We start from the raw sequence: 27,684 nt of genomic DNA, 5'->3' as shown, positions 1-27,684 counted from the left end.
CGAGAGTCGCCATGCAGGAGCCCGAAAACCAAAACCTGTCGGGCTCCCAGAGGGCGAGGGGTCTCTCATCCAAAGACACTCAGTGCCTGATTGAGGGACGTGGCATCGGGAAAGGGGGATCCACTGAGAACCAACCCCCTGCCTTTGCAGCTGACCCCCTCCTCCATGACCCCCACCCCATGACCCCCATCCCAGTCTCACTCACCTGTTGCTTAGGTCCCAAGGTGATCCTCAGCCTCAGGCAGATATATTGCCAACAGCTGCCACTGCTCCAGCTAGAGCTGCCTGCAATGCACAGCTGCTAGCCTCTGATTGACAGGCAGCTCTCGGGGGTGTGGGATTTCTGCCCCCAAGGGTCCTTGATCCTGGGGAAGGCCCGTTGCTGTCCACTTAAGTGACTGATTGCCGAAAAGAGGCAACTCAGCCTGCTCGCTGGCTCTGCAGCTGGCGAGCAAGACCCCTATAACCTGGATTAAATGCTGCCCAATATGAATACTTGCAAGGAAATCAAATAATTAAATCATTGCATCATAGTTATACAGAATCCCAGGAAGTCTGAACTATTCAGATATAAATATTGATACTCTAATTCTGCACCCTACAAATCTATTAGTATATCCACATATGTAATATTATAAGGAAATACAAATAATTTAAGTGACGTTTGGGCCTCCTAAGTTTAATCTGAATTGTCAATGTACAAATAAAATTAATTAGTTACATGTTGCTAATAACGTATTTTTGTAGCTTAATAAATATTTTACAGAATTATCGCATTTAATTATTAAAATGCCTATATTGTATATTGTCTATGTCTCATGAACAAACAGTGCATCAGCATTTTGTTGGGATGTGTTTGTAAACTCTTTCATTCCATTTTACAGTTTGTAAAGATTTGTCAGTCACCCAACTTTCAAACGAATTTTGAAGCTATTGACAATGAACTCTTATTTTTGCAGCTTTTCAACATTCGCAAATGTGAAACACAGTACACTCATCATTGGCTATTTAATGGAATGATTAAGCAATATTTTGGTAGTTCTTACTCACTTCTTTCCAGCGACCCCTTTGGTGGAAGCTGTGGTAGCTGGCGGCCCCTCCGTCCTGTCATTGGTGTGCTGGTTGGACTTGTTTGAACTGATCCACTACGAAGATGTGACCTGTACGATTTTAAAAAAAGGTAATTATTTTTGTCTAAAAAACCAAATGAAGTACAGGTATGCTACTTTCAAAATAGGTGGGAAGAACTTGTGAAATAAACTTATTCACCCAAGAATTAGGACTTCATAACATATGCGTGCCATAAAATATCAAGATCAAACTACCAGAAACTATTGACTACGCATCACAGTAAAAGCTGTTTTAAGCAAATGTGTGAAAAATGTTTTAAATAATCATGGTACTGTTCTCCAAAACTGGATGCCACAGCAAACAGAAAAACATCGTAGCATGTGAAAAAGAAAAAAAAAATGTTTAAATAAAACAGATTTCTGTAATCTATTTCAAACTAGTTGATTGACAGGCAGGAGATCTTTATCCCTTTCCAGTACTGAAAGGAAGTTTAAATATAAAAGTGACAGAGTAAAATTTAATATATAGCAGAAGAGGAAATATTTAATAGCCCTGTAATTTTTCTCTTCAGTTGTACTTCAATCTACACATGATTAGAATTTTATAAAGAGAAATCTTGGCCAAAATTTTGAAATTATAAAGAAATTCAGTACCCAGAGGGTCAAAGATGCTTACCCATACAATATAACAATTGGTCACAGGACTCATGTCTAAAGACATAGAATAAAGTTATTGGTGAAAGTGTCTTTAATAAGAGTTTAGTTTATTGAGCAGCTTGATTGATTGAAACCTTAAATATACGTACCTCAGGTAAAATTAAATTAAAACATGGTGATACATAAAGTACCTTTGTGTCAAAGTACAATAAAACCATTGCAAACAAGCAGAAATTAGGATACTTAACAGAGGGAAGAAAAGCATCATGGCCCAAATCTTCCAGTCTCTGGATCATCAGAGACCGGATGTATGATAGTAGATGTACATTAGGACCCTATGGAAGTCCTGACATATGTGCAAATGCACAGGAGGTTTAAACTTCCATTGTGCTGATTCCCTGCTGCCTGGGACCCTGCGCAAATGTCTTTGACTCTGACTCAAAGTCAGAGACTTTGGCTAGATACAAGCAACTTACCTTGATAGTTACCCAAGAAATGGTAGACAGTTTAAAATTGGTCTAAAACCTGAGTAACTCCACAATCAGCCCCCCACTCCCCCAATAACCCCTGAGACTACCCGACAACCCTCCTGCCACCCAAATATTCCCACCTGACTGCTTTCCCTACCCGACTACCCCCCTGACCATCTGCCCGATCACCTGGCTACCCCTGGCCTGACAATGCCTCCCCACCCAACTACCCATCGACAAGACCCAATTACCCCACTGAACATGCGGCCACACCCCCAACCCCGACCTGACCACCCGCCTCACCCAAGTACCCACCTCAGCCACCTAACCACTCACCCACTCAATTACCTACCCGTCTACCCAGAAACCTGTCACTCACCTACCCATTCACCCAGTGATCTACTCACCCATTCACTAATCCATTCACTAACTCACACTCATTCATTAAAAGACTGGACCTTTAAATACTTACCAAAATATGCCAGCTGCTGTCATAAAAAGGGGGATCGGAAAATCCCTGAAGAAATGGGCAGTAATGTCGAGTCAGGAAAATCTTTGTGGGCAGCAGCAATGTGCTCAGCATTGCCACAAACCGGATGATTTGGGCCATTATAAAGAACGTTCAAGGAAAAGCAGAAATGATGCAAAGCTCACTATACAGGAAGGGCCATTTTTACAAAAAAAAGATTAACCAAAGGGGAAAATTGCTTTATGTCTTTATTTTATTTTCCAAAATGTTACTAATTGTGTTGATTAAGTAAATAAATTTGTGATGATGGCAAACTTTTCAATGGGTTACTGGATATTACCTCAGCAGTTTAAAATTCATTTTCATGTTAACTATTGTATATAAAATGCTAGTAATAAAGATTTACATTATGCGCTGATATTGGGATTTTCCTCCTCCCAGCCAGGAAACAGGCATAGACTGCTGTCCTAACTATTGTTACGCACTCAGCATTGTGATTGTAAGTTGCAATTAATAACATGATCAACATATAGAACAGCATTGATAACAAAATGCTATTTGCTCTGCAGGTGACAAGCAGGTTAAAGAGTGCATCCAATTCCTTTTAGCCATCTTTGAGCTGTAAGAGAAAACAAGGATAACCACAACGTGCTTAATGTAGCAGACTTTCCAGGCCTCTAACCACGTTGTGATTCACATAACAGATGCTGCTAAAGAATGTTGATAAACAAAATGCATGATGCCCACACCATTATATCCGTGCATGGATATAAGTGCTGTGTTTATTTCTACAAGGAGGTTAGTACTGAGGGCTTCTAGTGGCTATTCTATGATGAAGGGAGACATCACTCAACTACAGGAAAAATAAAGGGTGAGCGGGCACGGGGGTAAAGGTGATTAGTCTGGCAGTTTGATGTATCTCTTTCACCTCGTTAGTGCAGGTGAGGGAGGGGCAGATCTTCCCGATGTTAATGATGGCATCGATCTCATGACGTTTGATTCGGCACGTTCTGAGGATCTGGAGCGGGAGTTCATCCGCTCGAGCACAGGCCGTTGCTCTGATGGTCTGGATCTTTGATATTCCTGTCTATCGGATGCCTCACGATTCCTGTAATGTCAGTCAAAAAGCCACTCAGTTGAACTTTAACCTTTCAAAAGCAAGTGTTTACGACATGATTGTGAACCTTTGGCCTTATCCAAAGTCAGATTTATTTAACAGGTCAATGTCTATGTACAATCTTGAGAAAGAGACTTAAACCACTATGGTGTTAGCTGTGTCACCAACTAAGTGACTGTAACCATCACGTCTTTGGAGTTTCAGATGCTTTTGTAAAACTGAAAGAAATTAATTGTTAAGTCAAAGAAAATCTTGAATTTCCTTTAAACCTTCTGGAGCATTTTTTCAGAGCACATCTTTGTCAGAAGATAACATCTCTGATGGAAAGGAACAGCCTTGAAAGAAAATAAGTCAAACCAAAATGATCATTAAGTCGAACCAAGGTGATCAACCTTCCTTCGGAAAATGCACAAGAGCTTGACACCAACCGACCGGTCCAAACACTGTATTAGTTTAATACAAAGCACTATTATGTGGTTTAGTCACAGTAAGTAAAGTGATATACACAGTAATCTTTGAAAATATTAATCCTTGAAAAAGAAATCAGCATTCAATATTAAGGAAGTATTCACTATATGGCACACGTTACAAAATAAACTTCAGCATTTTCCCCCACAGCGTTGTTGAGTCCAATGAAACACATTTTGTCAGCACCAACATTGTTCAAATCATTTATGCTATACCAGGTTCTCATGCTTCTCTCTGTTTCATATTATTTTAGGATATGGGGCCGCATTTACGTGTGGGCTCAGAAAAACCGATACGTGTACTTTCGTGGCTCGCAAAATTCACACCCGACCCATGTGGGACTTTACGAGGGGCTTTCATATTTTCACACAGCGTTGGGTTTGCAGTGTATTTGAGAGCTGTGATGGATTGTATAAGGAGTGTTGTTGCAGAGGCAAGCTGGTTAGAGGGCTTGGCTTGATTCTCCAACACAGCAGCCCAACTCCCAACATTATTTAAAGGCCCCCTAAATCTCACCCCTCACCCCCTCTACCCAAGCCTCTTTGCCACTCCATGCCACCTCACATTCCCTGATGCTACCCTTGGCTCCTCAAATTCCCCATGCCACCCCATGTGCCCTCACATTCCCCATGCCACCCCATGGCACATTTATGCTTCCCTCGTATGCACAATGTACAGTTCTCAGGAGCCATTCAATAGCAATGGGAGTTACATTGGAAAAATATTAGACTTCTAACAAGCTAAGGAAACACTGAAGTCAAACTTATTATCATAGGCAGTGGACCAAAAAAACCCAAAGGGAAAAAATGTTGTATTCCTTTAAGTGCCTATTAGGTTTGTAAACAACAAGAAACCACATCAAAGACATATTACATATTATAGCCTCTTAAAAGTTTCAATAATTCTTGGATCAAAGAATCCAAGCAAGTAGTCATACTGTTGAGGTGAAGCTTTTGAAACCCAGCCAAGTATTCATAATGGAACAGCTGACATAACAATAGCTGCCAGCTCCTCTGATAGAACAGATTATCTATTTCCATTTCAAAGCAGAGTGCCTATTAATCAATGGAGCAGGCGCAGGTGCAGACCATTTTTATACCTTCAGAAGCAAGGTTTTTTAAAAAAAAACAAGATGAATCAATGTATTAAAACACAATTACATTACAATATAGCACCTAATTGTGACACGTGAAGGTGTCAAAATATTGCTTGGGGTCTCACTGCCTCCACATACTGCACTTGAAGTAGCTATAGTGGGGAAGAGATCATCTCCCAACTCACTCTGGAATGTGCCTTTGAAAAGCAGTACTTGAAAGAGATGCAATGGTTTGTGTCAAGGTTCTTCTGAAAGGCTCCATAACACCAGGCTCAGTGTGCTATGAACTGTTCCTAGAGGTGCACACTCATATAAACATCAGCTGCTGCTGGAGAACCATTAACTCAGTGAAAGGCCATCTTTGATTTGCCCAAAACTTGCTGATTTTCCAGTGTAAAGAGCTGTTGATGACCGAGTGTTGCAGACTGGCACATTCCAAGGTCCAGGGCTACACACTGAGGGGCACATTAAATCTTGGGGCAGCTGCTGCAAAGGATCAATGGGGAAAGGCCACTCTCTAGGGCTCAACCACCATAGTATAACAAGGGGCTGGAACCATGTAAAACCCATCCGGCTCTACGGAAATGGAAATTGGGACCGTTTCCATGTCCTGGAGCTGCCCTGGGGAGGGAAACCATAATGGGCCCTGAATTTCAAAGGGGGGGGGGGGTGTGTCCCCTTAACTGTTGTGGAAACTGGTTTGCCAGCCAATTAGGAGGTCAGGAATCTGAAGTGGGACTATTCCAGTGTGGGCCCAATTTAAACTGACTATTACTGTGGCTGCTGTTTGAGTACTGTTACTGCAGACTGGAAGAGCACAGAAGCCTTGAATTCCATAAAGTCTCAGCAGAGTCAGAGGCCTCGAATCTGGGGCAGGGCAGCCCTCCAATTCTTAGATGCAGACCTAAGAGTCCTACTGGAGGCCATAAGGAAGAGCAGTGAGGTTCTCTTCCTGGAGGTTGGCAGATGTGGGCCACCTACCAGACAAAGCAGGAATGAATGGACATTGCTGACACAATAGTGGAAGAATTATCATCCAAAGTCATTGGATCCAGTGTAGGAAGAGTTTTAATGATATATGGACTCTGGAAAGATGAGTGCTGACCCAACCCTCAGGATAGCTCTCAGGGCTCGGACTCATAGGAGCATAACAAATAGGCCCAACTAGCCTATCTTTGTAATGTCAGCAAATTTGGCTACAATACATTCTGTTTCTATCTAAGTCATTAATATAGATTGTAAATAGTTGAGGTACCAACACTGATCTCTGTGACACTTCAGTTACAGTTTGCCAATCTGAAAATGATCCATTTATCCCAACTTTCTGTTTCCTGTTAATTAGCAAATATATCACCCCAACACCATGAGCTCTTATTGTGAGCGGTAACCTTTTATGTGGCACCTTACTGAATACGTTTTGAAAATCCAAATACACATCTACAGGTTCCCTTTATCCATGTTGCACGTTACATCCTCAAAGCACTGCAATAAATTTGACAAACACAATTTTCCTTTCACAAAACCATGTTGAATCTGCCTGATTGTATTATGATTTTCTAAATCTTCTTAATTATGAATTCTAGCATTTTCTCATTGACAGATATTAGACTTCGTTCTGTCTCTCTTCTTTCTTGAATGGAGATGTTACATTTACTAATTTCCAATCCACTGCCACCTTTCCAGAATCTAAGGAATTTTGGAAGATTACAACCAATGCATCTACTATCTCTGTAGCTACTTCTTTTAAGACCCTAGGATACAGGTCATTGAGTCCAGGGCACTTGTCAACCTTTCGCCCCATTAGTTTTCCCAGTAATTTTCTCTGGCGAGATCATCTTAAGTTCCTCAGTATCTTTTGCCAGGCAAAGCAAAGAGGTATGAGGTAGTGAAGGAGATCCAGGGTTCCTCAATGGTGATGGTGAAACCTCTGGGCAAATGAGTACTTTTCATTAGCAGTAAAAGTTTACATGTTCCAGGCCTTATCATCATGCCTTAGCACATGCAGCTCAGAGTGTGTTTCATACCATGGTGTTCATCATGGGTCAGGGGGACTCAATCAGATACCTCAGATGATCTCTGACCTTGATGGCATTCTGATAAGACCTTCAAGCCCAGCAGAGACCTTCCATTGCTAGTACATGCCTGTGTTCTGCATCTTCCCCCTCCTCTTCCTGCTCCTCCTCTTCCATGTCCTGCTCCTCCTTTTCTTCTGATGAGCTGTGAGCTTACAGGGCCTCACCCTCTTCAAGGTCCATACCTCTCTAATGGACCATGTAATGGAGAGAAAAACAGACCACCAGAATGAGTGAGACATTTGCAGGTACCAGAAGCATATCTTCAGAAGACCAATAGTCTACTCAATGGCGGTCCTGGTGAGCAGATAGCTTTGCTTATAGTGCCTTTGAGCCTCTATCTGGGGCTCTCAACGAAGGGTAAGTAGCCATCTCCTCGAGGGATATATTTACCCCTAGAATCCATCCGCTCACTTTGGGAGTTGGAGGTAAGGGCTAGAGCACCATCGACTAAAGGAGAATGAAGCAGACACAGCTACTCCCGGGAAAGTAAAGCACACAGATAGAGGAAGCTCTTGTTGTGGTTGCAGAACATTGAATGGGTGGAAGTCCTTCCTGCTAATGAATCTCAGTGGGTGGTTGCTGGGTGTCTTGATAGCCACATTATTTCAATCAACGATACCCTGCAACTGGGGTAATTCAGTAAAGGCAGAAAAACCCACTCCCCTCTTTGCCTGTAAGGCCCCACCTGTCTGTAATTGAATGTATTGCTCAGCTCTGGCAAACGGAGCAGCAGCGATCTGTGAGGTGCAGTAGTGTGCTGTCATTTGCAAGATGCCACTAAGGTCCACGACTGATCCTTGGAAGGAACCAGAAGCTAGGTATTTCAAGGTCACAGTAACTTTGACAGTTACTGATGGGGCAAAAATCATGGGATGTGGGTGTCGTTGGCTATGCCAGCATTTTTCGCCTGCCTTGAGAAGACTGGTGAGCCGCCCAGTGCAGGTACACCCACAGTGCTAATGAGAAGGGAGTTCATGGATTTTAATCCTATGCCAGAATGGTATGTGGTTTATAGGGGCACTCACAGATGATAGTGTTTCCATGTATTTGCTGCCCTTGTCCTTCTAGGTACTAAAGCTCTTGGGTTTGGAAGGTGCTGTCGAAATAGTGTTGGTGAGTTGCTGCAGTGCACCTTGTATTTAGTACACACTGCTGCCACTGTGTGCTAGTGGTGGAGGGAGTAAGTGTTTAAGGTGGTCAACTACGTGCCAACCAAGCGGGCTGCTTTGTCCTGGATGGTATCGAGCTACTTAAGTGTTGTTGGTGCCCAACTTATCGAGGCAAGTGGACTATTCCATCACACTCCTAACTTGTGCCTTGTAGATGGTGGGCAGGCTTTGGAGAGCCAGGTGCAGTCAGTTACTCACCACAGAATTCCTAGCCTTTGACCTGGTCTAGCGGCCACAGAATTTATATGGCTGATCCAGTTCAGTTTCTGGTCAATGTTAACCTGCAGAATGCTGATGATAAATGATTCAGTGATGGTAATGCCACTGAATATCAAAGGGAAATGGTTAGATTTTCTCTTGTTGGAAATGGTCATTGCCTGGCACTTATACACCCTAAATGGTACTTGCCACTTATCTGTCCAAGCCTGAATGCTACCCAGGTCTTGCTGCATGTTGGCAAGACTGCTTTAGTATTTGAGGTGTTGCGAATGGCACTGATCATTGTGCAATCATCTAATTCACTGTGTTCTTAACTCAGAATTCTGGCTTAAACAACAAGTGCATGGGTTTCCTGAGCGCTGTGGAACTTGTCATGGTCAACAAGGCAAAAGCAAAGCGGGATGTCATTGATCAATGAAAGTGACAAGCTTGAAAGCTTTCAATGAGTGAAACTGTATAGCTGCTGCCCCACCTTTGTGAAATGTTTTATTATGTTCACAAGTTCTGAGATTGTGTCTTTATTGCTTTACAGGTGATATCCTGTTTTTTGGAAGTTATTCCATTTACCTTGAACTTTACTCACCTTGATGTGATCTTCCCTGCTGTAGCCTGCAATGCTGCAAGACCACATACCCCTGATGAGGAACAAGAAGAGCATGCACATTCATGCAAGATATCCTGAAAGCTGCCATTCTACATTCTACAACAGCCACATCAGCTTCACAGAGTGAGCAGGTGGTTCCTTGCTGCTGATACATGTGACAAACCCTAGCACTGATGCAGAGGAAAAAGTACAAACAGGAGTCACATGAACAAAAGGGTGATCATTGAGCAAGTCACTGGGTTTGCTGAAGATGTGACTCAGGTGCCAGGACAGATCTGGGGCCACCCTTCAGTATTTTTTTTTATTTGTTCATGGGATGTCTAGGCCAGCATTTATTGCCCATCCCTAATTGCCCTCGTTCAGAGGGCATTTAAGAGTTGACCATATTGCTGTTGGTCTGGAGTCACATGTAGGCCAGGACAGGTAAGGATGGCAGATTTCCTAACCAGATATCTTTTTACAACAATCGGCAATGATTTTGTGGTCGTCATCAGACCTTTCAATTCTAGATTTTTATTGAATTCAAATTTCCCCATCTGTCATGGTGGGATTCGAACCTGGGTCCCCAGAGCTTTACTCTGGGTCTCTGGAACACTAGTCCAGTGACAATACCACTGTGCCACCGCCTCCCCAGCAAGGGTGCTGAGGATGACAGATTGCTGTGCCTTGCACAACATACAGTGAAGAGAGGAAAAGAGTTGCAAAATGAAGATGATGAGGAGGAACCTGATGTGGCCAGGGTGCCTGCAGCCTCTGACCTGGCTGCCAGAGAAGCCCACAACGGGCTTACATGGGCAGGCTTCAGATAACTGGAGTGCATTGAGACATAGGACACTCCAAACCACACAAATCATTCCCACAGTCATAACTCCAACCATCACATTCACATCCTTTGTTAATCTTCCACTCTGGTCATACCATTCTCCTGAAGGCCATTTGGAATTTGGGATACAACAATAGAGATGGCAGGAATGGAAAGTACAAACAAAGTGTTTAAAGGAAATGAGAAATAGGAGCACTTTGAGCAGAGTGTCCATTTCGATTTGCTCTTTTTCCATCTTCCATCTTCCCTTTCCTGGTCAATTTGCATTTCCTTCTAGTCAAGAGCCGGAGAACATTTAGCTGCAAGGAGGCATTGAACCGCCAGGGTGGGACCTTCTACCATCCTATTTATAGTGCCAGACTGAGTATGCAGATCATTGGTTAGGACAAGCATGCACTTGGATGCCTGCCGCATTTGATTTTTCATGAATGTGGTCACTCTTTCCACAACTCACTTCAGGACTGTCCTGAGCCATGAAGGGTGCAACCATTCTGACATTGACGGGATCCTTTTAAATGGAGATCCTTCCTTTGAAGGTGTGGCATCAGCATGTCCACACTCTGATTGGCCAGGAAGCCAGGAGGCAGGATTCTAATTTCATTGCTAAGTTAAACAGCAAACATCAGGTTCCTGACATGCTATCCCCATCTCCACCCCGCTACAAGTGGGACAGTTCCATTAAGTTTCCACACAAGGAGTGGAAGACAAGGAAAATGTTCTTTTTCTTCATGAGAAATTTAATATAAATTTTGCTCTTCATCTTGCCAGATGAAATGCAAGATGGGAAGAGAAAGCTGTTATTTTGGGTCATATAATGAGATTGATGAAAAAATTGAAGTCAGAAGGAATGGTTTTTAAATAATGAGATTGGGTGAATAATGAAAACATGACAAAAATTGAAATAGCCAAACAGGAAGGAAAAAGAAACATAAAAGTCTGGGAATGACTATCGTTTTGTGTTTTTTCATCTGAAAGCTTAAAATGCTCAGATTCCCCTGTCTGCTTCTTCATCATAAGTGTTCATTCAATTGAAACAAACATATTCATGCCTCTTTTAAATTAATGCAGGGAGAATTTGATCTGAGTGGGTTAATCTATTTTACAACATCACCAACAGAAATTTTCAGGCCAAAGAATTAAGCAGTCAGTGCAGACTTTGAAATGCAGCAGAACGTTTCTGCAGCAAAAAAAAATTGAGTAAAATGATGACAGCACCCTGCTGTAAAATCAAACTGACATCATTATGCACTCCTCTTGAATACAAAGTGTGCCTGAAATGATTTTAAATTAGGCAAAAGTCAGCATTTAATGCTTAGAAGTTGAAAATTCAGGTAGAATCTTAATAATGCAAAGCAGTTTGTGAAAGTGTTCTTTGGGAAGCCCATATATCATTAAGTATCTTTGCAGAAGCATTATCTATTCCTGATAACATTGGGACATTTCATTGTGTTAAAGATGCCATGCAATTATAAGTTGTTTTTGATGTTGTCATTGTACACCATTACCAATAATGCTAGTCAATAAGTTATATCTGTACCGTGTTCCAACTGATAGGGCACTAAGAGGGCTACTTCACTGGGACCATTCAACTAAGAGTGTGATACAGAATAATGCTAACAGCAAGGGTTCAATCCTCATATTGGCTGAGGTGGGTCTTGGGACCTAACCATCATGATATCATTGCCTTGCCCTATAGCGATATCATGGTATAAGCATGATTAGCAACCCTTGGTGGTGGACTGCTGCAAAGGGTGAAAGCAGAGTAACACCCTGTACTGGTCATGCACTGCAACTACCAAGTTACCAGGGTGTCTTGTATCCTCCTTTTCCCTGGGAAGAGGCAAAAGCAGCTGAGAGAATGGAGGAAGTAGTGCATTCCCTTCCTCCATTATAATCAAATTCTTTAGTGTTGGTTTATTTGAAAAAATGTAACCTTTGAAATCACTTACAGCTTGGACATACCTGAACATTGAGCAGTATACTACACTACAACTATTTCCTAGTCTCCAATCCTTGGAACAGAATAGGAGATGGAATGTCTTCTTCACAGTTTAATCTTGCAATATATATATACAGTAGTACTAAAGATTGAGTTTTTAGGATTACCAAAATAGTAGATTTATAGGGAGCTAAATTCTGTAGCCCCCAAAAACCGGGTGTCGGGATCAGTTAATTCATGCCTATTGTTTGCAATGCAAGCAGCAACTTCCTGTGATCTGTTTATTTCAATAATTTCAGCATCTAGCCAGTGATAGTTGCACTGTTGATTGGCTGCAAGCAGAGCGCTGATATCATAAATGGCAATGCTTAGACTAGCTTGCACCCCTTAAAGGGGACATGCAATTGTGGCTAGATCATTTGCTGGCAGTTGTACTGGAAGTGAATCTGACCTAGGAAACCCTGGGAGAAAATGAGCTCCATATTTTTCAGATGTTGCATTGCAGACATTAGTGGAGGAGATGGAAAGGGGGAGAGAAGGCCTATATCCACAGGAGGCCTGGAAGCCCTCAGACACATGGTCAGATGGCAGGAGGAGTAGATATTGGTGGAGGCCAATGCCAGAAGTCAAGTCCATGAGAGGTTAAAGTCAATGAATACAACTTCAAATGCTGCATCCTACCAATTGCACCATTAACCTCCAGCACTTCTCAGTTCATCAGACCCAATCACCTTTCAAAAACCTCTATATCAGTCAGGATTCATATTTAATATTTGTATGTTCCATCACAGCCTTATACATTTAGTACTACTGTAAGCTTCACACCCACATCTCACAGCTTGCACACATTGCCAGCTATTCAACCATGACAGACAAACATATTACATAACACTCACTGACACAATACCCTCTCTATTGCAGGACAAGGTGCCAAAAAACCAGCTGCAGGATCTAACCAGAGTAGGGACAGGTGCATGTCCTAATCCTCTTGGAGAAACAGTGCTTGTCATTACAGAGATGACTATCGCTAAGGCCATGGCTAGCACACGCCTGAAACCATCGAAGATGATGGTATCCTCATACTTAGCCCTCCTTCTAACATTCCAGTCCCCCTCATTACAAGCTCCTCTGATTTACAAGTTGCAGAAGGTGTAAGTATGTGCCCCTTAATTCACTGTACCACAAATTTGCCACTTTGCCATTTTCCTTTCAAATACCCAAGAAAAGTTCAACCTGAGCAGGTAGTGCAAGAACAGCAAAAAGACAATGATGATGATTTCACACTCGCAGCTACCAGCTCGGATACTGATGCTGTGCGTAAATTAAAGGATAGCATGGAGATGGGATCTGCACATGGTGAGACACAGCAATGAGTGGCCAGGCCAGGGAGCAAAGATAGCACAGGTGCCAACTTACCGAAGGGTGAAGTCACACGTGAGTTCTGCTGCAGAGGACTCAGGTGAGAACTTTGAAGAAACAAGCTACCTAAGAAGGCTTAAATGCTTGATGCAGGAAATTTGCATTCAATATAAAAGAGAATGGACAAGTCCAATACCAGCTTGGCACAGGGCTCTTTGCAGAGTTTAGACCCCATTTTTTCAAGTGTGGAAGTGGGGCCAACTCCATTTGTACACTTGAGAGCCTAACCATGATGTAGCTTTTCTGATCACTAATGTTGCAGCTTCCAAAGTAGCACAAGCAGAAACCACCCAAAGTCTGAGTGCTGCAGGAAGACAGTATTCATCCTCCCACCCCTGCCATTCCACCAGCGTCTTTGTTGTTGCCTGTCAGCCAGCCATCCCAGACTACTGTCGGCATGCCTGGTGCAACAATTACGCAGTGTCTGAGAGGCAATGTTTCAGCTTTCATTGCAGCACAAACAGCTACCACTAAAAGTCGAGTGCTGTAGGGTAAACCCACACTGAGACCATACAAGGTTAGCTTGCTGTCACGCAAGCTTAGACTGACCTAATGTAAGCTCAGATTGTTGCCAACATGGCTGTGGGTACTAGTGTTCAAAGAAACTTACAGAGCATCACAGCAGTTCGGTAATCTGTCCTGCAACAGATTATTAAAATTGCTGGGGCAATGCCTCAGGGGAGTGACAGTGGATCCATGGAGCATGACCTGCTGTTTTCCTTCAGGATGACAGCAATCATGATCGCATCCCTGCCACTGCGGTGGCCAGGAGGATGCTGGTATCTCACTCAGTTAAGTTCTTCATGAACAACCCACCAAAAAGGTTGCATATGCTAATAAGGGAGCCAACACATGTTTAAGGACCCTTACCCAAAAATTGGACTGTTAATATTTGATAAAAAAATCTATTCTACCTTGTTGCCAACAGGAATAAAGCAACATAAAAGGCAATAACAATGAATAACTGTTTTCCACATTTTATAACATTTTAGATATACTTATCAAATATTTTTAATATCCCCAGAAATAAGGAGCGTAGTTTAACAGCTTCAGAGAATCACCAAGACACACCACTATTAAAAGGTTCTAGGATAATGAACCAGTTGATCAAACTTCACACATCACTAACTACCTAGGGTCAATACCTCATTTCCTCAGCAGGCTCACTCTGTTCAGCTTCTGAATGGGATTCATGGTCTGGTACGACTTCCACTGTCTCACTCCTTTTGGAGTAGGAGCAAAACGAAAGAATAAAACAAACCTCTTAAGCAACATAACTGACTGAATTAAAGGAAAGAAGAATCTAACTAAGTGGTGGTTAAGGGGAGGGGGAGCGGGGGGTGGCTGGGAGGAAACTGGAAAAAATGCATTCCAACTGGGAAACAGGGTGGTAATCTACATCCTACATAAGCTTTACTAAGAAAAAGAGGCTTTTAGAGATTTGACACTTAGTTAAGTAGGTATTTATCTGCAGTTGTTATATGCTGGAGGGTGGCAATGAGCTTGATATAAATTCATTAGAGCAGTTACTGTATTTCATTGCAGTTCACTGATGGAAAGAGTCCTAAGAATGAAGCCTCAGGCCAACATTGAAGGTACTCACATATTCACTGTATTGAATAGTTAGCAGCTGAGTATGTTTCATTGTTTCAGAAATGTTTTTTGGTGACAAAAGCTTCTTCAAACATGAGGGCATTTTTATCTTCAATCCTACCATAATGATTTGGTTGTTTTTGGTATTCATGTCAGCAGATTCTATGAATGTTGTGATTACTTCCTTATGATATCAAATAAGTCCACATGTCATAATTCAAGTCGCTTGCATCATGTTTGATATATATTTTTGAAGTTGTAGATGATGTATAAAACAAATTGCTTAAGGTCCTTTAAATACAAAAGTAATTTAATTCCAGTTCACCTGTAAAACAGTACTTTTGTTGGTAACCTCTGTTATTCAATTGTTGTGTGTGGGCCACCAACTTTGAAATGTATACCACATACATCAGGATAAAAATGTTTGGCTAAGACAATATTAATGTTGATTCATAGAATATTGCAAAATACGCAACAAAAATTGGTCTCGGAGTTTCCTGGAGTTCAAATGCCTTTCCTCACGAGACAAGGTTTTTGTGACACAGGTGAGTACAATGGGTGTTGACAGGCTATACAATCATGATGCAGTACAAGGGCCAAGCTCAAACTTGTCTCCACAGATATACTTTTGCACTTTCAAGTGATGATAGCTGGACAGTGAAACCAGCAAAATGAGCACAGAATAGAACTAAAATATTTTGAGTACTGCACTTTGTATAGCCCAGTGCACGTTACATTCGATGGGTCATCACTCCTGGTGTAGAGCAAAGCAAGCAGTGAACGTGAGTCAGAAAATTGGGACTACAGTGTCACCTACCATGGCTGCAGTAATCCCACATTGGGTGTGAGCCTCAGAAAATTACCTCCTATGAATTAACAATGTGAGCCACTGAAGAAGCTTTATTTTTATTTTAACTAATGAAGTAGGTGATTTTCCGCTTCAGGTACAAAATACTTTTTAATTTGGTTTGCACTGCTTTAAGACCCAGCTGAATCTTAACTGCCAACAGCATTCAATTTTTTTGTTTATTCTAATTACCCACAACTCCAGGTGCAAATTCAGGTGGGAATAAGGATGATACCACTGAAATGAGAGAAAAATTACATACAAATCAAATTTGAATCGATTGAGGCAATTAAATGAGTATGGGCTGTGAGGACTAAAATTTAGAAAACTTCTGGAGAGCTGTACAAGGCATCTCAACCCATCAGCAAACTTTACCAAGGCTGAATGAGCAGAGCATTAAGGAACAATAGCCAGGATGAGAGGAAAGGAACCTACAAGTCTAACTGTGTATCAGTAGAAAAGTGACAGTATAGTGCAGGACTTAGCCTCCTCTTTGGTGGCTGCTGAAGTTGAGGTTGTGTAGCATTTTTCTCTCTGTCACTCTACAGCACCCATTTCATAGGTCAGTATTACAATAAGTAGATACAGACATGTTTCAGGCTATAGCTGACTGTCAGTGCCTGCACATGTGCAAGTGCTAGGCTTCATGATAGCCAGAGTGTCCTGACAAAGCTTGACATCTTAAACTCAGCTGATTGAAACATGATTAGCCAGATTACTGCAGTCATTCCTAGGTGAGTTTGCCCAAATCCACAGAAATGGTTGGTGGCCATGGATTACCCTAGTATGCTTCCATTCACACAATACAATGTAAAGCATTGCTTTAATGTAAAGACATGCTGCGATTGGGATGCTTCTGAAAAATCTTCCACCATAAAGATTAGACAGGCATTCACATCTCCTTTGGATGTTACCAGGGGCCTGTAGTGAAGCAATCAGTGGCAAGAGGTTTCCACTAGCATCTACCAAAGTGAGGTATGCTGCTTTTCTTTGTAAATGTTGAGATGCAGGTGAGGGGCACAGAGCACTTATTGTCTAACCTGCCTGAAACCTTTTCACTTGATCCCCTTTACTTCTGAGCATGCCAGCTTGTAGGATTTGTGGTAGCAAACTTTCTAATAGAGCAAAGTCAGAAACATTTTATATGGTGGGTACCATTGACATCCTGGCACTTTGTGTGAGCCACATTCAACAAACGTTATTTGAACACACCAATGTAGAAATTGGTATGTGTGCTGCATGTTTATCAGACGTAAAACGGGTGTAATGTATACCAATTTCTGGGCATGAGCTCCTGTACCTAATCTGCGCCAACAATATGGCTACTGTCATATGGGTCCTCACTGTTTTTAGGTGCACCTGACATACACCTGAAATCAGAACTGAATTAACTTAAGTATGCAAAGAAGTTTCTAGCATCTGTTCCAAGGCCTTTTGCAAAATCTGTAAAAAAACTAAATGAAGTCTGCAATGGGCAAGCTCTAACTAGTTTAAAAACAAAAAACTGCGGATGCTGGAAATCCAAAATAAAAACAGAATTACCTGGAAAAACTCAGCAGGTCTGGCAGCATCGGCGGAGAAGAAAAGATTTGACGTTTCGAGTCTTCATGACCCTTCAACAGAACAGGTTGGAAAGTGGGTGATTGGGGTGTCAGGGGGGGAAGCCGGGGTCAGAGATTAAGGTCCAGTGGCCACCAGGCATTGGGGGTGAGGGGGCACCCAAAGTCTGAAAGGGGCATCTGATGGAGGCAACTATCCTTCCCACCTGAGGCCTAAGCCCGTTTATTTTCACTCTTCTCCCACACCAGGTGAGTACTCCTACCAGCCTAGAAATTGAGGCTAGGTGGGAAACCTGAGGGCCTCAATTGGGGCAAGAGTGGGTGTCCTGTCTGAGGCCTTGCCTGTCCCAGTGTAAAATCGCTGCGAGGTCCAGTGGGCAGGAACCCAGAGGCAATCCCGTTCCTTCTGTTTCACGCTGCCCCCCGACCCCCTGCCTAAAAACCCACCAGTGGGGAAGTGTGAAATTCAGGCACCCTTCTCCCCACCTACTTTAACATACCATTGAGAATGTGCTATTTTCTTTGAGTATGAATTTCAAAAGCCTACCCCGGGCCCGACAAGAAGAGAGAGCAGCTGCGAAACTAGTGGGTATTCAGCATAAATTCAGTCTGATGGATTCGCTGACTGCTACTGTCCTCAAAGAGTAAAATGTGTCACATCATCTTTAAGGATGTAGTTTTAATGCCAGGAGTTATTTGAAGTCAGTTTTTTCTCTTTTAAATCCTATTTCACTTCACATAGTTGTCATGCAGATCTTCTTGAAATTTCCACATGGAATTTCCTGATCCCACCAATAAATTCAGTGAAATATCGATCGAACCACCAGAGAAATGAGAAAACAGTCTGAAAATTACAAAATTTTGACACCGTCTTTTTACGGATATTGCCGATCTTCTGTCAACATCTGGAATTCTCTCCCTCCTCTTTTAAGGTCACCTTAAAAATAGCTCCTTGAGCAAGCTTTAAATCACCCTTCCTAATATCTCCTTTTTCTCAGAATCCATTTTGGTGATATGTCTCTGTGAAGTGCTTTGGGATGTTTTTCTACATGAAAGATGTTATATGTTGATAAGCAAATACTTCAATGCAACTTATCGAGTATCAAGACCTACAAACTACATAGTCAAATTGGGCTGGTCTACCAATTTAATTTTCTCATTCAGACATCCTGGAAACACAACATATCCAGCATACAGCAACAGAGATAGAACTTTTAACCATCTAACTACTTTAGGGTGTTGATATGGAGCTAGCTACTGTGGACCTAAGGTACCTGTCAGTGTCAGTGGAAGGTTGCTGGATTTCTATCCTTGGGCAAGCTGTTCTTCTGTTTGCTAAAGAAACCTGGCTGTTTAGTCAATAGACAGAACAAGATACATTGTTAGCACAACACAAATATGAAGTTGCTTAAGAAGCAAAATGGGATTTCATATTCTTTACGTATGGCTTGAGAAATAGGATTATATTTAACTGCATACCCATAATCTTCACGAATGTTTGAATTAAATTGCAGTTTGTTCTGTAAAAAGTCTATACTTACCTTATTCTATTTTATTTCAAATGGGACTATATTTACACAGAATATAAAAACATTATCTGAAACTTATTATTTTAGAAAGTATTTTTCCATCAGTCTAGACTTTCAAATATCCTATTAATAAGTGATGCAACCGGTCAACATTTAATGGCACAGAAATGCATTTATATACTGTGATTAATCTCAGCTGGCCTGACTGGAAAAACAGAGACAAATGTTTTAAAAGAGGGGGAAGGAAAATCAGGAAGGCAGATCAATCTCCCCATTTCTCGGAAGCAGATGAAATAGTAATGCTGGAAGTGGCCTGGAAGCAATTTATCTTACACCTACTGATTGTGAGCTGGTGCCTGGCACAGAGCCACCTGCAGAAGGGGAGAACATTTTTTGTTAAAAGAGCTGATAGGGTGAAAATTAACAGCGTCAATGATATATGGGATTTTACTCTGTAATGAACCTTACTCAACACTCAAGCTTTGTTGCTAAGGAAGAATAATTACACCACAGTTTAATGTGACATTTCTGCATAGGATGACCAGTTGAGAAACTCTAATTTTACTTCAGCACTGCAGGCATTTGACACAGATACAATGCTGCCTGAACTATTCTTTCAAAAGAACTAGAAATTGGAATTTTCCTTCAATACAATTATTGTAATTGCTAACATTGATTTTTTTTTAGCAAAATATTGCTCTGCTATGGTTATTACCAACTTTCTCACAGGAGATGGCAGCAACTTTCACTAAATTGTATATTGGACCCATTTAGTGTTATGATGCCCCCTTTTTTAAAAGCAATAAATTCCATTATAAATGCTCAACTGGCAAATATGTGAAATGGTGCAGTTCAAAGCTTGCAAAAGCAAAGGATGCTTATTTTTTTCTCCTCCTTCCTCCTCAAATTTTCTCCTGAAAGTTCTAGGAGAATTTTGTTTCTGTAGACATCAGTCATCCTCCATATCTTAATAAAGTAGCCATTCTTCATAAGTGAGCCCAGAGAGTCAATGTTGGCAAGCCGTTCAACCACATGGGTCTCACAGCTAAGCCTGATCTGATTCTCTTTGTCCTTTTTGACATGGAGACCAACCAGGTTGGTACTGGGGAATGACCAGTGCATGTGGAACATTGCTGCTGCATGAGTTAGTATCTTTATAGGAGGAAAGGCAAAGAAAAAAATCTACCAACAAAAATCTATCAACAAAGTAGATTCAGCTACTTCTTAAAATTGTTAATAAAATTAGGATGTTATGTAATTACTTCAGGCAGATCCATGAAGAACAAGAATAAACATCATTGCTGTGGTTCTATGAGGATTTTTTAAGCAGCCATAAATTTAGCTACTGTGATAATCCATTAGCTTATGATGCAAGAACTAGGAGAACCCACAACAGTATTTCACCTATCCTGATGAAACACTAACTCTGTTTTCCTCTTCATTGATGCTGCCTGCCCTGCTGAGTATTTTCATACATACATAGAAACATAAATAGAAAATAGGAGCAGGAGTAGGCCATTCAGCCCTTCGAGCCTGCTCCGCCATTCATTATGATCATCCAACTCAATAGTCCGCTCCCACTTTTTCCCCATATCCTTTGATCCCTTTCACCCCAAGAGCTATATCTAAACTCCTTCTTGAAAACATACAATGTTTTGGCCTCAACTACTTTCCATGGTAGTGAATTCCACAGGCTCACCACTCTCTGGGTGAAGAAATTTCTCCTCATCTCAATCCTAAATGGTCTACCCCATATCCTCAGACTGTGCCCCCTGGTTCTGGACTCCCCCACCATCAGGAACATACTTCCTGAATCTACCCTGTCTAGTCCTGTTAGAATTTTATAGGTTTCTATGAGATCCCCCCTCATTCTTCTGAACTCCAGCAAATATAATTCTAACCGACTCAATCTCTCCTCATATGTCAGTCCCACCATCTCAGGAATCAGTATGGTAAACCTTTGCTGCACTCCCTCTATAGCAAGAACACCCTTCCTCAGATAAGGAGACCAAAACTGCACACAATATTCCAAGTGTACAAGTGTAGTCTCACTAAGGCCCTGTATAATTGCAGCAAGACATCCCTGCTCCTGTACTCGAATCCTCTCGTTTTGATGGCCAACATACCTTATCGCCATTTCTTACCGCCTGCTGCAGCTGCATGCTTACCTTTAGCCACTGGTGTACGAGGATACCCAGGTCTCGTTGCACATTCCCCTCTCTCAATTTATAGCCATTCAGATAATAATCTGCCTTCCTGTTTTTGCTACCAAAGTGGATAACCTCACATTTATCCACATTATATTGCATCTGCCATGCATTTGCCCACTCACTCAGCTTGTCCAAATCACACTGAAGCATCTCTACATCCTCCTTACAGCTAACCCTAACCTGGTTTTGTTTTCCAGAATATTCTGGTTTTGTTCCAGTGTCCAGCTTTGCAGAATTTTACTTTTTTAAAAAAAACATTCATGTATATAAAATAAATCTGGGATTTTGACTTTTCTGGAAGAGGGTTTTGTGGCCTGCAGTGCTGTGATTTTTTTCAAAATTCATTCATTCAATTCCTAATTCAGAGGGCATTTTTAAGAGTCAACCACATTGCTGTGGGTCTGGAGTCACATGCAGGCCAGACTAGGTAAGGACGGCAGACATTAGTGAACCAGAGGGGTTTTTACAACAATTGGCAATGGTTTCATGGTCATCATTAAACTTTTAATTCCAGATTTTTATTGAATTCAAATTTCACCATCTGCCATGGTGGGATTCGAGCCCTGGTCCCCAGACCATTACCTTGGGTCTCTGGACCAGGGACAATACCACTATGTCACTGCCTCCCCTCCTCGATTCAATTTGGATCATGCTATTGGTCATTTTTCCTAACTCTTTACTGTTCAACCTTCTCGCCTGGGAAGTTCATTGGTCTGACATATTGCATCATAGTCAACTTTGCTCCCATGATTCCACCATACCCAGAAGAGATTAACACACAGGCCTACTGGGTCTCTTACCAGAGGCTCCAGACAAGTATGGAGCTCCTGATAAAAATCACCATCAATGCAGAAAATACGCATTTAACCGCTGGATCAGTTTCATCTAAGTTTAATGTATCATGAAATGATTTACTTTATTGTTTATTCAATGTGTAAATATTCTACAGATTTAATCCCTCATGCATTTTATACCACATTGGTGTTTTAATGGGTTAGGTGGGGTGTGGTGCCCACGACACTGAGAATCCTTAATTGGGTCCTGTTCACACCTATCAAGTCTTCTTTGATAGATGTGAGTCTCAAACACAACAACTCCAGATCACAAAGTCTTGATTGTTCAGTTCATGCTGGACACCGTTCATTTGTTTCTCATAAAACCATAGGCCCTAGAATTTTACTACTGCTCTGGATTATAGTAAGCCCCCAGCTGCAGAAAGCAAAGGAGAACTGCAATAGTGGTTCCCATATTATAGTGTGAGGCTATGAAAACAGGCAGAAAACAAAGGAGATAAACAGAAAAGCAGGATACTGATGATGAGACAAGATCCTTGGGAATTATGATAAGATTTGGAGAACTTATAAAAAATCAGGCGGTTTAAAGGATTTTGATATTGGTGTGATGTGTTGTTTCTTTGGCATGTTTACTTGGTACTGTCCTATGAATATACAAGTATTTTCAGTAACAGTAAAGATTTGACCCATTAATGTTGAACATTCAAGAGCAATGGTTGAAAACTAGTAAAAAGTAGAAATGCAGTAAGTTGATTTGTTTGGTAACCATCTTAACTAAAACAATATCATCCAAGAAAAAAGCTGATTTCTCCATATGACTGAAGGGACAAGGGAGGTTCAAAAAATAATTTCATGAGTGGTTTTGTTCCTTTCCCGGTGGTCGCGTCAGTGCTATTAAAGGCAGGGGCCTGGGAACATAGGTCCTGGTGTCTGCCCTCAGCCAGAGAATGATGTATGCTCCAGGGAAACCCAAAAGAGGAAAGGTGGAAAGACAAAAAAAAGATACCTGGACTGTGTACAATAACAAGAAAAAAAAATAGGTCATGAAGGGATTATTTCGATCATTTTCCAGATGCCTGAAAAAAATAAATTTGACATTGCTGAATCCTTAAATACAGAGGACAAGACAATGTGTGTTACTAGACAGAGATGTGTTATAAATAATATTACATTCTTCACATTTCCAGATGTCACCCTGCAGCGTCCACATAGGTTTGTGAAGAGGGTAGAGTGTCTGACACTGTCTGCAGAAGCATTGGTAATGAAGTACAGTTTCCTCCCTTAACCAGCTACAGAGTAGCTTGTGCAAAATCAGCTGCTGTGTTTTCACATTCTCAGGAACCCTCAGTGCATTAATCAGTGTCACTTGCAAGGAAATAAATCATCTGTGAAAGAATGCTACTTCCCTCTGGACACAAAGGCAATGCACAGAACCAAAATTCACTCTTGATTTTGACAAGTGCGACATGCTATGTTTGGTTTCCTTTAAACTGGGACAAAAGGGAAAGATTTTTGTAAATCCTTATAAAAATAAATTGCCTCCAAGAGGAAAATATGGACCCAAAATTACATTACAGTCATTACTCTTATAAATTTTTTAAAATCTGAAGGATTTTTGAAAGGCTGGAAAAACTCGCTATTAGGGTAGACTTTTCTGGGGGCGATGACACCAAGGCAAAATGGGTAAAGTGCACTTCATCTGGAAGCAAGGTATATCACCCAAATCTTTGCTCTGATGATGTTCAGAAAATTATGGGGCAGGAACAGGCCTTAAAGGCCCTCTGTGGGGCTGCTTGTGTGAGTGCATTGTTGGAGTTTTGCAGGAGATTTTTGCTTTTGGATTTTTGATTGCATCACCTAAACTATTCTTATTTGTTGTCAAAAATGCCCCGCACACCAGAGTATCACTGTCAGTGAAGTAGTGCTGGAATTTCACAGAGGGGGACCAACTCCAGAGACCTTGAACAAGGCGGGCAGGACCCGGATGTGGAAGTTCCACCCCCTTTCTCGACATCCTATTTTGCTGACAGGGGAAAGGGGGCAGAGCATGAATCACACAAGTGGGAAATCCAGATTCAGTAGGAGCATTTGAAATTAGTACAGAATTCTAACAGACCCTATCTGTGCTGTTCCAATGGGCTTAACCTACAGTTACAAATTGATGAAGTAAATGTAAACACACTTGATGTGTGAATAAGGTCTGTTAAGCGTCATGATCTTAAGTTATTTAAATCTCCAGCCCTTTAAAAACGCCAAATAAACAGGCAGCAGCTTTCAGTTAGTTTTTAAAAAATGCCTGTTGTGTTGTTTTGATTGATAGGCTGTCTGGTGTAGGTTAGAAAAATCCATTATCATTTGTTCCTACAGTTTCAATAGGGGTCAATGTTGACATTTCTGAATGGCTGTTCTTATAGCTGAGGGCATTGTGAATGCTTGGCCAAGTTTCAAAAGCTCAAAAAGTACTTATCTCAATGGGTAGTGGGGTAGAGGGCCAAGCTCACATTTTGATTGACAGTTTAACAAGGTTATTGAAGGATTAGCTATCATTGATGTGATTACTGAATAGAATTTTCATAAGTTTTTATAACAGATTGAACACTTGGAGGGATTTCAAAATCTTTGAATAGATTTCATGAATAAGAAGTTTTTCTGTATCGTGTGTATGAGCCATATTAGATTATTAGAAATGTATTTATTTCCATTGCCACATGGAGCCTGAGGTCTGCCCATAGTGGATACTGAGTGGCTATTGAGGGGACATGCATTGGCATGGAATCATGAGCTGGTATGAAGAGGGCATGTGGAGTGGGGGCTGAAGGATATGGGCTAGAGGGCCTAACAGTTCATAAAACAACTGGGACAATGTCCCAGAGAGTTGAGGTATGCCTTCTAACCAGCCCGCCTTGGCGCTCACCTGCCCCCATGGCCACTTCTGATCTGCTTCCTTGGTCGGTGCGCCTGACCCTATCCCGCTCTTGTCTCCCCAAAGTGAAAATTGTGTGTGACCTGGCACTTTATCTCAAGCAGGTCTGCCAAGTCAGGAAATTTCCCAACTGGGGCTACTCACCTTGGTAGCAAAAATCTAAAGGAGGTTAACAGCAGGGGTGCTAAATATTTATTATCCAGGAGGCAAGTAAATAAAACACAGTATAGGACAACTTTGCAGGAGGGGCCCAGGCTACCAATGCAACAACTTTAGAAAGAATGTGACTCACTACTGTAAAATGATTTGATGTATAGATATCTTTCTTCTTCCCCACCATTGAATAATACTCCCCTGTACATAGTGCGCATTTTTTTTATTTCCTACATTATACTAGCCAACTTGCTTCTTCTCTGAATGAGATTACTTATTAAGCAACAACTAATACCAAAACCGAGGCACTTAGGGCCACTGCATTCAACAGAAACTTTCATCCATTAGTCAGGAAAAGATTTAAGTCCTTGTTTAAGAGGTGAAAGGCCAATTTCTAACCCAGTGAAGAACCCAATTCCCTCCTCCTGATTATCATCTTTATCGCGGATGTAACAAAGAGTTCCCTGATAAAGAAAATCAAATGTATTGTAATTAAGCACAGGTGTTAACATACCTTAACAAAAACACAATTACCTGGAAAAACTCAGCAGGTCTGGCAGCATCGGCGGAGAAGAAAAGAGCTGACGTTTTCTTCTCTGCCGATGCTGCCAGACCTGCTGAGTTTTTCCAGGTAATTCTGTTTTTGTTTTGGATTTCCAGCACCCGCAGTTCTTTGTTTTTAACTCTTTGTTAACATACCTTAACTTACAGGTGTGAAAAATACTCAGATAATATCTTCTGAGTCACAGTCTACAATGATATGAGCTTATATTCAACTATTTGATGCCAGGAAACAAACCTAATTGAAGTTCTTTTGCTAAGATGCTATTTTGCCCTTTTCAATTGTCACTATTCATGTTACAAGAGTCATTGACGGAAAACGCGAAAGATAATGTATTTACCTATTATTGTGCTTTATGGAATACCAGAGGATTTTGAGTTACTTTAATATCACATAGCCACAAATAACACTGCTGTTTCAAAAGACCCGCATGGGGTATTTGGAGACAATGTTGGACTCTAAAGCTACATATAAGCTGATTGATATGTAAAATAACTACTTGGCTGGAATAGGTAATAGACACTAACCTTGAACCTTAAATTACATTTATAAACTGTTGGAATATTGAGCTCATGGTTTAGAAATCATCTAAACTTCTTTGTTAAGCTAAGTCTTGTAACAAACTGCAATCCAGGTGTTATTCTACAAGTTAATGAGATTATTGTCTCTATATAACATAGTGGAGATTTTGCGCTTTGTTTTATTCTCTTGGTCTCTTTTTGTGGCCTAAACATGATACTCTCTGACCCAGCTCGAACACAGCAAAGGCTTAGCCTGTGCAATGGATGGCTTGCAAGGAAAATTTAGAACAAATTTAATTGTCAGGGGAGCCAGATCTCAGACAATGGCCAAGAAATTTGAGTAGTGCTGAAAATCGGTGTGAAATAGGCGTCACAGTACAATCACATATCCAAAGACCTCTCCAGGGGCCCACTCAAAATTGGACTTTGCATCTCAAAAGCATAAAACGGGAGAGCTGCAAAAGTTGGTTGAGTATCTAGAAGCAGTTCATTTTGGAGTCTTAGAAATCTGATCACCTCAGACAGAGCCAGCCCAAAGGAGACAGGATGTGTCATGGAGCAAGATAAGCCCAGGTCAGCAGTGGCCCGCAGTATTCTTGATGAGTCAGGTAACAATAACAGAAATAGGGTCAAATTTTATGCTCTGTAAATAAAGCATCATAGCTAATTTTTTTCCTCCTTTAAGTTGGCAAGACTTCTATATTGTGTAATGAAAGCAGGGTGAAGATCAATATCATAAACCACATTAAACATTACACACGCTTTATATCAAGCATGTTTACAATGTCATTCCAGAATGATGAAATGAGGGGAATAATACATTTAATGGATCCACAATCCTGATGCAACAATGTTACAGAGGGCACCTAGTTTACTTCCTTGCAAGTATTAGACTGTTTTGCAGGAAGAATGACCGCCGACATCATTGTAAATAATTTATATTAAATTTTGTGGTTGTATGTTGCTGCTTCTTCAATTTTGCGGCATGAGTCAGAAAATTTTGTTTATTTTCCCCTTTGCATAATTACACAATTGAAATCTAGCCCACAAACTTTAGAATTGGTTCTCAGAACACTTCACTGCAACATTCCCTCACACTACAATAAGCATCCAATTTGCTAGAAGATTGGATGGGAATCTGTCTTGCTAAGAACAGACTCTACAGGCCTACAGCACATCACTTTTCTTACCTATAGTGCTCTGATGTTCCATTGACTATAGTATGATTAGACCATGCATTGTGACTTCCACCATTGTACCATCTTCCGAAAAGCATAGTAAAACAAACTGAATGTTAGAAGCGCACAAAATAATTCCTTCACAGCAACAACATTCAACAGCTCAGATGAGATTCTATAATACAGTGACAAACCATTAGCTTCATTCCAGAGATCCACA

At 41.2% G+C, this 27,684-nt stretch overlaps 1 protein-coding gene across 1 annotated transcript in view; it reads right to left on the bottom strand.

The window, feature by feature from the left end:
- Positions 1 to 27,684, bottom strand: part of rims2a (regulating synaptic membrane exocytosis 2a) — a 1,407,304-nt gene that overhangs the window by 340,205 nt on the left and 1,039,415 nt on the right. Inside the window, 2 exon segments of the mRNA XM_041189340.1 lie at positions 1,051 to 1,160; positions 3,595 to 3,774. Of these exon segments, the coding sequence (XP_041045274.1) occupies positions 1,051 to 1,160; positions 3,595 to 3,774 (290 nt within the window).

This window comes from Carcharodon carcharias, chromosome 6, assembly GCF_017639515.1.
Source record: "Carcharodon carcharias isolate sCarCar2 chromosome 6, sCarCar2.pri, whole genome shotgun sequence".
Classification (NCBI taxonomy): Eukaryota; Metazoa; Chordata; class Chondrichthyes; order Lamniformes; family Lamnidae; genus Carcharodon; species Carcharodon carcharias.
This window is presented reverse-complemented; position numbering and strand designations above follow the sequence as displayed.